The sequence below is a fragment of the Armigeres subalbatus genome, chromosome 1 (assembly GCF_024139115.2).
Source record: "Armigeres subalbatus isolate Guangzhou_Male chromosome 1, GZ_Asu_2, whole genome shotgun sequence".
Lineage (NCBI taxonomy): Eukaryota > Metazoa > Arthropoda > Insecta > Diptera > Culicidae > Armigeres > Armigeres subalbatus.
The window spans coordinates 152,960,020-152,973,177 of NC_085139.1; the positions used below are offsets into that span (position 1 = coordinate 152,960,020).

The window sequence follows — 13,158 nt, forward strand, 5'->3', positions numbered from 1 at the left end:
CAACGTGAAATCTTTATTCCTATACGCCAGTGAGACTTTGTGTATATTCGCAGATTTCACGAATCATCCGAGGCCTACGTTTTATAATTCGGACCTGTTGGCCACACGACAGGATTCATCTGAGCCCCATTGACGGTGTCATCAAAAACCGATTTCAACGGAAATGATCAGAGGTAGTTGGAGGTACCATCAGAGATCGTAAATGAAGGTGGGTCGACCACACTTTACTAAAGGGTGGAGATGAAATTTGCAAGCAAGTGCTGGACTGGAATCCAACAAAACATCGCAGCAGTACAGAAGCTCGTGGGGACGATACCTTCAGCAAAGAAATAAATGAAATCCATAGATTGCTAATGCTACTGCACAAAACTGTGGTGTGTTTAAACTTTAGTTGCTTTTATGCACTTGAGAGAATGGACTTTAATGGCAAACTGCTTGAAGCGATAACGCAGGCAAACTTATGGAGACGCGTGGCTATTCACATGGTCGCAGATAATGTATGGCAAATATGACCCATGTTGACTACTAAATACTAAGCAGGTTGAACACAGCAAATAGGCACTGTGCCGTGCGCTGTAGCAGAAATACTGTCGGAGTTGCAGCGTAGATGAAGAAATGATCCGCGAATAAGCACCGATTAAATGGAATTTCTAGCCCAGTGAGCAGTCGACGGTGAACCGGAAGTATTCCGCCAATTTCGCTGGACCGATCTCGGCGCTTGAACAACCAAACTGGAAGAAGGACACACTTCGGCAAAGTAGGGCACCGGTCGTCAACCTCAACTGGTTGACCACCTCCGACACCGGGAGGAAACATAAGGATGCGAGGCAGGAAAATTGTTGAACGACCGCCAAGGAGGGATCAAGGCAACGTTGTAGTGGTTAACCAGCGAGACAGTCGGTAAACTAGCGTAAGCCAGGGGCCGGAATTTCTGAAGAAGTGCATGACCACAGACCCAAAGTGATACAAAATTAGTTTGGTGTCTTCAGGGCATTTCATGTGCGCAGCTACGTAAAGACGACGCTGTAATTCTCATATAAGAACTAATGGTTGTCGAAAAAATCAGTTATTAAGCACCTCGTGACCTGTAGTGTAGTAGGACAATGGCAGAATGAAACGAGATTCTACTGCTTAAATTAAAGCATATTTAAGCAAAGGTCCTGTCATAATTAGAACATATCACCCATTTTTACGAACCCGGTCTAGCTGTGACATTCCGGTCAACTAATGTTAGCCCTGGCGCCCAGATATGAAATAAACATCTTAGCGATGTGTCAGTTATGGCCAATAATATTAATCAAAACAAAAGACTAATTTTCGGAGACGCGTTTCTCGAACCGTGCTTTTTCCTAATTCCTTCATCGGCAAATTCCGCCACCGCAATGTTTTGTATATATTTTCATCCGGGCGTGTTTCTCTTTCTCCCATTCCTTAAGACATCTTTTCAGGAGGGGCAAATAAACAAATAAAATTTAATTGCATGCTTAAAGTAATCACCGAAGATATGAATCCAAGCACACCAGAATATACTTCTGTGTGGATAGAAAATTCCGAGATTATCGACGGTGCACTGCCCTCACTCACCAGCGGCGGCGCGAATTAGCTGCGTTACGATCAAATAAAGAGCGTGAAAAGATCGTCCATAAATTACGTGTAGTGATCTGAACTTGCGTGAAAAAAACATCGCATGTCTACCACATCATCAAATCATTGTTTTGATAGATTCCTACAAATGAAAATTAATCCAGAGCTTAATTCTAAAATTACAGTAATCATTGTCATATTTCAGTATCGAACGTATAATTATTAAATTTGGCTTCGTTGAAGAATATCGTTCCACGTTTTGGTTCCATGTGGGCCCACAAATTAGTTTGTCTCTGCATGCGCGTGTGTAGCCATAGCATGGTGATCGTAGCAAGCCATGGATGGACCTCCAAACGAAACAAAAACGGCAATTCGAAATGAAAAAAAAAATACGAAGGCGTCTCGGCCTGCTATGCTGTGGTCATCCATCGAATTGGTCCACGCAAATCCAAAGCCTCCTGGTGAGAATTGCTGTATTTGAAGAAAACATTTCGTCATTCATGAAGAACTTTACAGAATAAACTTGAGGTATTGATCATCAGCAGAGGTAAGTTGTAAATCCGGTGTTTTTTAATTGCCCTTTTAAATACAAGTCCGAGCTGTGCATATTGTGGCGGCAATAAAGAATTCTCACAATAAAAAGCGAATGGAACGCGGAACGCTAATCGACAATCAGGCGCACGGCGATTAATACGGTGCGGAAACGGGTATCTGCATGGGAAAGACCAAATATGTGCACCAGATATCACGCATATTGAAAAAGTATCGTATATTTTTATAACCATTTTCTATCGATCATGGGTTCGTAAAATGTGTATATGGATGTTGATGTTTTCTTTTTATTAGTTTACAGCTCTAATCACATATCGTACAAACAGCGCTGCCAGTGTCATTCCCGCAACAAAATGCCAAGTAGTAGTCGGGAAGGTAGCCCCGGGATTTGGAACCTTGTGGAGTGACTCTTTTTCAAGTGTTATACATCTATATACGGCGAGCACGGCGCAGAGCGGTCGTAAATCAAGAGCTTTGAATCACTGACGAGCACGCTTTCGCCCAGCTGATAATTGTGTGCCTCGTTGTAGCGATTGAAGGGAAAATGAGCCGACGACGGATGCGATATTGGACGCAAAGAGTGGGGGATATCAATCCTGTGTTATTTTAATGGTTTGGGAAATCGGCATATTTGCATCGCTGCTGATGATTGCCAATAATAATCAATACGACATTTACAGCGTGTGCAAGTGCTGTTATTACGACAATCGATTCAAATTGAGACATTGTTCATGAAATAATATGAAATTCAGTATTTAGTAATCGACATAGCAGCATGGATCAAGATGGACTGGGTTCTTAAAGTTTACGAAATATCTTGAATAGCACCCAGCAGATTCAGAACAAACGCGATATGCACAAGGGAGGTTTATCAGCATGGCCTTGAATTGTAGCCGGCTAAAGAAGGTCTGTAATTGATCTTAATCAAGACGGTCGTCCCTAATTAATAGAGTCATTTCTATTTGCAATAGAGACCGGAGGAAAGTTGAGGTGCATCAGACACAATCGAAATTTAGGACAAAGAATTGAAAAAAAAAATACTTGGCCGTATTTCAAGACAATCGTGGACAATGGCTGTGCATAAAATCAATCCACCAGAGGTGCTCACGTTCACGAATAATAGTAGAATCTATTTGAATTCGGAAACCTCAGTATTCCATTACGGTGAAAAATGACACGTGAAGTTGAGTGCTAAAATTAGCATCCAAACTCACGCAAAAATAGAAGGCAAAATATGAAAACACGATAACGAGTACATGAAATGATGAACTGTTACAGACCATAAAATAAAACACCACGGATGAGTTTCCATTTCGCACAAGAGAGATTACCCGAAGCATCACAATGATCACCGCTTGGCGCATCCCGACACACTGGGCTGTAGTAGGTGGCCAAAACTCTCGTTACATTCGATTTCGCGATACAATAAAGGAGTAGCTGCTGCCGGTACCGTGACGCAGCGACGTAGCCCCTCGGTGTGTCACAATTTCAAATTATAGTTCGTTTGGTTTAGAATTTCCAACACATACTTTACGCGCCGATCGCCGTCGCCTGTCTGCTTGGGCTGCTGCTGATGGTCTGCTGGCTGCTGCTGCTGCTGGTTTGCATGCTTGAAAATGTTATTTTCACTCACTCATCGTTCGTTGTGTCTCCATTAGGGTGGATCGAATATGATTGAAAATTGGTCCAAAAGTATCAACAATTTCAAATGTAATAAAATTAACTATTTAAGACCATTGTTTTTTTATTGCGAGGAACACATTGCGATCTTTGTTGCTAAATTAACAACAATGATGACAAAAGAATTCTAAATTTAGAAGTGGAAGACATTATTTACATTCGTTAGTATGGACGGTGTAACACCACAGTACACAGAACGGGAGGGATATGGTCGAATCGACACTGGACTGTAACGCACGATTGGTGTGCTTACTTCTAATTGGGTTTATCATGTGACAAGAAGCAAAGTGGTCACGATGATCGGATTAAATTCAGTAAAAGGTGCCAACCCCGATTGAGAAAAACTGCTAACTTTTGAACATTTACAATACCGGCCGCTGAAAAGTAGAACAAAGTGAAATCGCAATATGATCACCTGGGTACAGTCTCCAAAATTTAATATAATGGAGATTAAAAGGCATTTTGACTGAAGAAATTGTCTTACACATGAGTTAAGCTCGAATTTAAATGACACTTTCTTCCCTGCCATGAGCCACCCTAGTATCCTCCAACCGCGCACCAAGTCGTTCTGCGGTGATCTCGCCCGCCCGATGAAGATGCTGGCCTGATGATAATGAATCCCTCACTTTTGCCTTTTTTACACCGCAGCGCGATGATGCCTCATCTGTACATCATTTACCGTACGCGAGAAAGCGAACCCAAATATATACGCAACATCAACACACCAGCCAACGACCGAAGCCAGGCGATGAGTGTGATTGATCCCCCTATCAGATATTTGTTGAAACTATTTTGAAATTACTCAACTATTTGCAACTCGCCGCTGTCGTAGAAGCCTAAAGTGGCAAAATTCGCATTGTTCTGAATTTAGGAATATTTCTCCCAGATGTCAATATCGGATCTCGCATGAAAGTGTTCAGCAATTTAAATGGTTTTACGTTTATGATGTGCGCAGCATAACTTCTGCGTTGCTGACACGGAATGATCTTCACCACACGATTCTATTTTAGTGGAAAATATTCAACTGCTTGCTTCTACTTGAAGAGCATGTCGCCGCTTCGAGAAAGAAAATGAAGCGAAAAAAAAGACAAAATCAAGAGGAGACGAAAACGAGAATGCCACCACATCGAATAATATTCAATGACGTCAGCCTATTTTAGAATGCACTATGAGTGCGGTTAACGTTTATTGGTTTTCAAAATCAACTTTGAAATGGCTTGTTGTTTTATTTAAATTAGAGTAACCCAGATTAACAAAACTAATTGGCAGATGGGTTGGTTTTATAATCGTGCCTGATTAAAACAGTTTATATATTTGAATATTTATTTCAAATTAAACGAACATTTTTTTTTCTTGGCGGAGAACAAATTCAATCTTACAATTAACTAAGAAGTCGAATCACAAATTCAACGATCCCTTTTTTCTGAAAGATAGCTACTTCAATTCAATTTGAAAATATACTCTGTCATTTGTCATCCCAAAGTTCCAACAAATTTCCAAATTAGATCATCAATGTTTCCTTTCATCAATATTCCATTCGTCCATGCATATGTTCTCCCATAGAGTCAAGAAAAAGTAGCAGCCAACAAACATTGCTACACCTCACCTTACAAAAATGTCGAAAAATGATGATACGAATCAACTAACCAAAACTTACATGAATTTAATTTTCCCAAATATCTTCTGATTCACGGCTGAAGCAGATAAGAATGCACGGCAAGAGTACGTAGAATTTGAGCCGTTATCGCACGAGCTCGTAGAAATGTTTTCGCTATCGGTAATTTTTATACACGCCTCTGCTACCATATTTTCGATAACGGCTCGGGACTATTCTTATAAACCTCTCTACCGCGACGATAGGCTACAATCAGCCCCAAAATCACAATTGTTCGAACCGAGGGCTGTCGAGGCAAACAATATCTGTCCTATTGAGTTTGATTGATCGTACGCTTCGGAGCCGTTTCGATATGTTTGGGAACCAGACAAGGCCTTACGCGAAATCCCTCCGAAAGTCCAGCAGCCTGCTCAACAGCACCATCTATTGATACTAATCGGTGGGATTTGACGTAAAGTACAAAGTCGCAGATTAATGGCAAAAGGTGCGTTCTCTCCTGCTTCTTATCAGACGGTAATATCGATATAGGCCGAGCGCTACCGGAAAGCCAGAACAAAATAGGGTGATAAGGCTGTGTAGATAATAATGGGGCAGCATCTAACTCAAACAGCACACTGAGATAAGTAGATTATTGTTGAAACTAGTGTTGCCAAACGAGCTATGGGAAGGTGCGTACACTTATTCAGTGTACTTCCAAGTTAAATAGAAAATAGCTAAATATAGTGCTATAAGTGAAAAGTATAATTGAAGCAGATGATCACCATTTAGCCAGCCGATAACAATTATTCCCAGCACCACTGAATTGATTATATGTGACTAGCCTTAGACAGAATGTCTGCACTGATAGATTTTACCAGCTGGAAAAACCTACAGTCGAATGCCAACCGAACAAATGATAATTCTCTCGAATGCTATGTGACGCTCACCCTACCGAATTTTGTGAGCTTATCGGTTCCACTTGATACAGTCAATTCGACTTAGATCGAATTAACGAATGATACAAAATTTGTAAATCTAATTTAATTTGAAAAACATGCGTGGAAAAATAGGATTTTCAGATGAAATCACGAGGATAGTTAAAAGTCAATCGTACAAGAGTTCACTCTGGTTGTTTCATATCATATCTCAGTTTGTGGACAAACAATCGAAACGTTTCCTTATCTATGAGCGGGACATTGTCGTGCCACGAATCGAACCAAAATATGTAATCAAAATAAGTTATTTGCCGTAAGCAAACGCTAAACAAATGCTAGATAAGTGAACGGTTCCCAATAATATCGAGAGAGTGTGATCATGACTTACCTGTTTACTAAATACTGCCACATCTTCACTGAAGGAATCTGACGAACAGACATCACCACCCGCCACACCTGGTTCTCGGGGCGTACACGTCGCTAGTTCACACTTTTCAAATATCAGTGCCAATAGCGGGAATAGCGGGTGTCTGCGGAAGAAAGATGTAGGGAAATTGTTATTACAGATTGAAAAAAATAGTAATTCTACGAAAACTCAAATTAAGTAAGTGGCTGGTTTAAACGGCCCACCCAAGCACCTCACTCTCTGGATCATAGACTACTGCCGTAGCTTTCAATTTGACATTAGATGACCACCGCACTGCCATCTAGGTGTTAGTTTACTCAAGATGGTGCCCTCAAGTTATGTGCCATGCGTCATGTCAATTTATCCGTGATGTGTCTATTTCCTATAACTGAGCAATGTAGACGCATAGTCAACGAACGTTGATAACAGCTAGTTGGCTCACTTTTTTGACGATAAGATCACTCTGTGTCGCGTAAGGTGACTATTTGCTTGCTCTTTTTTATTACGGTGGAATGTCTACCGTCCCTGATGTTGCTGCTGCGGTAGCAAGCTCAGTGTATCAACAAATAATGTTTATTGTTCAATCTCGAAGCGATTGTACAACGATCTTCGTCATTTTTTATGATATTTGCCGTTGGCTGTGCGTTCTGTTGCTGGAAAGTTAAGTGACATTTTCTCAGCTGGTATCACCAAAAGCGCCACAATTAGCATAAAAGGAATGCATGATGTAAGCATAACATTGGGGTTCACGTTTAATTTCTGATTTAGCTACGCCCAGTGGTTTCCAACTTTAATTTTACTGAGGCAATGCCTGCGGGTCAGCTTTCGTACGAGTGAGTTAATGATTAGTGATCGCTGAAGAGCGTCTTAATGGCAAACGCCCGGAAAGTCCAGTTGGCCTTATAAACCACATAATCAAATAGAACTGAATTTGAAATTAAAATTTGGCATAAAGTCGTTTGAAATAATCAGAACATGAAAGATTATTTTTTCCAAACCCAGATATGATGGTGTGTCTTTTTTTTTTTTTTTTTTTTTTTGTGTCTTTATTAAAGAGATTAAAGAGATATGATGGTGTAGCAAGGTACCTGCCTATAGCACTGGTCATATCTGTCAAAGAATTTGATCTAGTTTATATTTTTGTTTGTTCTTCATCAAAGTTCTATAAGCAGAGACACACACATAAGCGAAATCCTCGGGTTGAGTAGAGTATCTCCTCCTAGAAGAAAGATTGACCCAATAGATAGGGAGAAAACCTGCCCTTTATCAACAAAAAATTAACAATAGGAATCAATCGAGTGCCCTGGGGAGAATGTTGCCTTTGGATTGAATGTTGAGAAATAGAATTCTTGAATAATGAAAAAATTGAAATAAAAAGAAGAAAGACAGTATCAAACGTTATAACAAATGTGTACTCTGCATGTTCATAATATGTTTAACTCTGATTATTCTTCATTGCAGATTCAAGGTTTACCAGAATACTGAATACTGACTACCACAGTCTAAATAAATTATTAAATTGAATACAATGGATTGGAAAATAATTTGATAACATCAAGGCATAGATAACAAATTTGACTAAAAATCTGTATAAAATCTTGGCATATACAATTCTGCAGGTTTAGAACAAGAAGTATACGCTTTTTTTTGATACTATATTAAAATAATACAACATTGTGAGATGTCAATACAATGGTTGTATTGGAAACTTTCAAAATTATGTATGCCAAAGTTTCATACAGTTTTTGTAAAGTGCAGAACTGAACTATTAAAATCTTCCATCCGCTGTTTGGGTGTATGACAACGTTTATATGGCTGATTTCCACTGAGGATGGAGCATATGGCGTTCCACATCAAAACAACCTCCATCGAAGGGCGAAACTCTACCTGCCAGTCAAGTTAATGTACAAATGCATGAATATTATGAAATTTTTTAAATTTTTAAGTGCTAAACAGCTTCATGATATATTTTTTTACAGATTATTCGAAATACGAACCGTGATGTGACGGAAATCATCGTTTTCAACATCAACACGTCAACTTAGTAAATCCTCTGGCAAAACACTATTACAGTCTCTTGTTTACTAGCCAAAGGAAAAAATGTCGACGACTGATTTCTGATCAGAAGCTCATATCAATCAATAACACTAATTTGTAAAACCACTACCATCCCCTAGCAGCACGTGTGTTCCACATTGGTTACGACAACACATATGTAACTTGATTTAGTCACTATAAAGTTGCTGCAACCTTTTTCTCCTGACATTTGCTGCTTGGGTCATTGCCTCGCTGTTGGGAAACTTCTCATCGAAGTAAGATGAATCCGCCGCCGGGGACTATCCGAATCGTTTGCGATCGCGATCGTGGTCGGCTATCGGTTATATGGGTATGCTACATCCTCCGGGGACTAGTCCGAGCAGTTCAACGCACGTGGAAGTACCGATCACAGGTTGTCGAGGCACCGCTGAACCGGCAGCTATCTTTACCAGGGTCGCTGGTTGCGCGGGAGCCCCTGACGCCGAGTACTTCTCGTCGGGGTAGAATAGAACTGCCGACGGTGATAATGAGAATAGTACCCGATTAAGGCGGGAGCTGAATGGCTCAACCATCAAGCTGGGAGCCTAAGGCTCTAGGGCATAGGAAATCCATTAATCGGTGTAGTCTAGGTCCACCACAGGCGCTCTTCAGTCACTCGTTGAACCGGGTCATCGGTTGTGGGCAAGCATCGGACGTCGGAGTAGGCTTGATCCACCGCCGAGAACTATCCTAGTAGTTGCGATCGATGCGAGTTCTGAAGGACTCAACGGCTTGAAGATAACCAATTGCGGTAGGAAAATAACCAACGGCCTCCAGAAGTTGTATACGTAAGAAAGTCGAAGAGCTTTAACTGTAAGACGCTAGCCTAAACGGAACGAAGTTTGCCAACGGCATACCACCTCGTAAAAATGGAAATAATTACACACATGACTTCAAATACTAAGAAGTTCATATACAAGCAGGATTTGCAGAAATCGCTCTTAATAGATAACGAACAACGATAAAAGAAAGGGAAAAATTGTTCCGAATCACAACAAATCATGGCTTATATATCAAACTTGTATACAAGTGCGAAAAAAAAAACAAATCGGATAGGCAGCCCCCACAGAGAAGTGATGATTCTCGTTTTGTTCTCGCTCATTTAGTGTTAGGGACCGCACAGCTGTGTAGAACAAGTTGAAATACACCATCAGAACCAATGCTCCCCGCGTTTGGAGCTTCTTAAAAGAAATTTATCATGAGGTATAACCTCACGAATCAGTTCTTTATAATGACAGCTTGCGAAAAAAGTCTCTCACGTTATGCAACATATCGTATATGTATATAGAAAAGATAAGTGAGAGACTTTTTCTTTCTCTTATGGATTTAATCCCTGCACACGGGAAAACAAAGTTATAAGCGAACCATTTTCTCGTGGACAAATGTTTCAGGTCACAGATCCTGAAAAGTTTCAGATCCAACCATGTGTCTTTGGCAGGGTTTGAATCCAAAGGAGAATGAGAAAATCTCACACTCTCGATAGGTCACACACCGTGAGAGACTTTTTTCGGTAGCTGTTACGATAATGAACTGATTCGGGGGGCTACAACCCATGATAAATTTCTTTTAATAAGCCCCAATTGTGGGGGGCACCGGTTCTGGTGATGCATTTCAAATTATTTTATACACCTGTGCGAAAAAAATATGGTCCCCAACAAAAAATGAGCGAGAACAAACTCCCTCGGTGGGGACCGCCTATCCGAATCAGTTTTATCCAACTTGTATACAAGTGCGATAGTTTTGTTTTCATGGCCTGGTCGTTGTTCGTTATCTATTGAGAGCGATTTCTGCAAACCCTGGTCTTTGGGGATGCCTTCACTTATTAAAAACGGTATGTCCCATTTTCCACATTCGTCCACATCCAAAATGTTCAGTCGCACGCAACCTGTTACGATCGAATCGGATGAGTAGCCAAAAATGATATTTTTTCAAAAATGATATTTTTTCAAAATTAGTATTTAACTTTTGAGCACATAGTCCGATCTAGCTTCTAGTGTTCAATAGAAAACAATTGGACAGAACATCGTTGAATTCAACCTGTTGTTAGTAAATTGGATAAGGATAAGTGCCTGGAAATAAGTGAGTTTTCTATGAGCATACATACATACATAATACATATATACACGCACACAGACAGATATCATCTCAATTTGTAGAGTTGAGTCCATTGGTATGTGAAGCTCGGCCCGGCGTGCCTTCTATCAAAAGTTGGAAGTAACATATTGCCTTTTCGTTACACTTTGGTCTACAAGAAAGGCAAAAGTCTAAAAAAGTGTGTAAAATCACGTAAAAGAGATTGAGGAACGTGATACACGGTGCTTTCGAGTAGATATAGAATTTCATAAATATGCTCGGTTTTTCATTTTAAGGAGAACCCATTTAAAAAAGCGTCACGTTATACATTCAGTTGGAACTTCACCATTTACTAATCGATTATTTGAAAGTCGATATCGATCCAGTTGTGAACCGCTGTACCGAAACGGTCCCAACCGAAAAGTACATCATCCTCTTTACAGTCGGTCGAGTCGCAGCAACCGCCGTCGCCGCCGCCGCGCCGTTTGTAATTATTAAGCTACTACAAGCATGCCCGGAGACTCGGTTGCCATAGCGACGTTCGCCTACTTCGCTACAGTAGACTCGTGTGTAGCGCGCAGACATCCAATCCACTACTATCAAGCCAGCTGAAATATAAATTGAAATAAACAACCAACCGCATCGTATCGTGGTTGCGTTCACCTTTCAGCAAAGATTTCCGAAGGTTTCTTTGTTGAATGAATAACGCTGTACCAGAGCAGCAACCAGACAGCAGTGTGTGTTGTTCTGCATGCAAGAACGCGGTGCACGCCATGTGAGACACTGCCGACGACGCCGGTATACGTAAATATTTTGATAATGTCACTAAATATTATACTTTTACGGGTTGTTTATGTAGTTTTCTGGATGATTTTGATGGTTGTTTAAGTAAGAGCAGCTCGCGGGAAATAGCGAGACGAGGCATCTTTTCCCTTGGATGCCCTTGCTGGCACTTGCCAACAATAGCAAGGCTAATGGAAACCAGCGAAAAGTGCAGTCACAAGACGATTGAATATTAAAATTTTCAACCGCCTGACCCGAGTGCTAAATAAACATGGAATGACAACTGTAATTGAGATGGAAAGCGGATGTAAATGAGAGGTATGGATTTAACTGATGTAATTTCCAATTACCTAATAGATATATGTATTCTGATAAACTACCCAATAGTTGTGATGTGATTGTAAGTATTGTAAGTTGTATTGATTAAAAAAACGCATTAGAATTCATTCGAAATCGAGATTAATCAATCTTCGACTCGACAGTTGTGGGTTAAAAATGCAATCACAACTTATTTCATTGCTGACCAATCCAACATTATATGAAGTTATAAAATACTTATGTGTTCAATAACTCTGTGGACAAATTTTGTAAACGAAAACAGCGGAATCGTCCATTCATGGACTGCTGTACAACTGATTGGTGCTTTATTTGTTCTTGATCGTTCTAGCCAGAAACATTTCCAATTACCTAAGGCCATCGATACACATGACCAACAACTTGGTATAATTAATACCATAAAAATTTAAATATCATCTCATCTCATTTACTGTTGTGATTAAAACAAACCATAAAAATATACGATCAGCACCGTCCTTCTCATTCTCATCTGTCCCGCTCGTTGCTCATTCTTACTTTTACAGCATTTTAACACGAGTCAGACAGTCTGCACCACCAGATGAGTGTGTAAATTTTAGAGAGGTGAAAACATCCGCTACGAAGAGCAGCTGCAGCAGCAGCCATGCCATCGCGCGCAGCAGCAGCAACAGCCGTGTGGCCACAGCAATCCTCAGACGGAGGAAAATACATTCCCATGTAACCATGTAACCTGCCAAATTGCTTACATTATAAATTTACCTAAATTTACTGTACATAAATAATTATTCATAAAACCTTACTTACTTTTTACATTAACTACTAGTTATTATTGCTCTAAAATTATATTACTAGGAATGAACTTAAAAGTAACGGAATTGAATTAAAATAAAACTGAACACTAAAACATCGAATATTGAAATACGGAAATCATCCTGCACATCCCTACACCCATCCTGAAACACTCCCGTAACGCACCGTTGACATCGACTGTCAACACGACAGTTCACTACCAATGCATCACTGATCGTCGACCACCACCACCATCACGGACGAACGGTAAAAACTACCGGACAGCGAGTCGACAGCTCTCTTGGAGGTGAACCACGAAACCAACCACCTCGTGTGCGTCTTTTTATTAAAAAGTTATATTTTTCCTTTTG

The 13,158-nt window shown here is 40.3% G+C and overlaps 1 protein-coding gene across 1 annotated transcript in view; it reads right to left on the reverse strand.

Moving 5' to 3' along the window:
- The window catches only part of LOC134205300 (homeobox protein homothorax-like), a 128,579-nt gene that overhangs the window by 80,636 nt on the left and 34,785 nt on the right, over positions 1–13,158 (reverse strand). Inside the window, exon 3 of the mRNA XM_062680438.1 lies at positions 6,734–6,875. Coding sequence (XP_062536422.1) covers positions 6,734–6,875 — 142 coding nt within the window. The remainder of the gene's footprint in view (positions 1–6,733; positions 6,876–13,158) is intronic.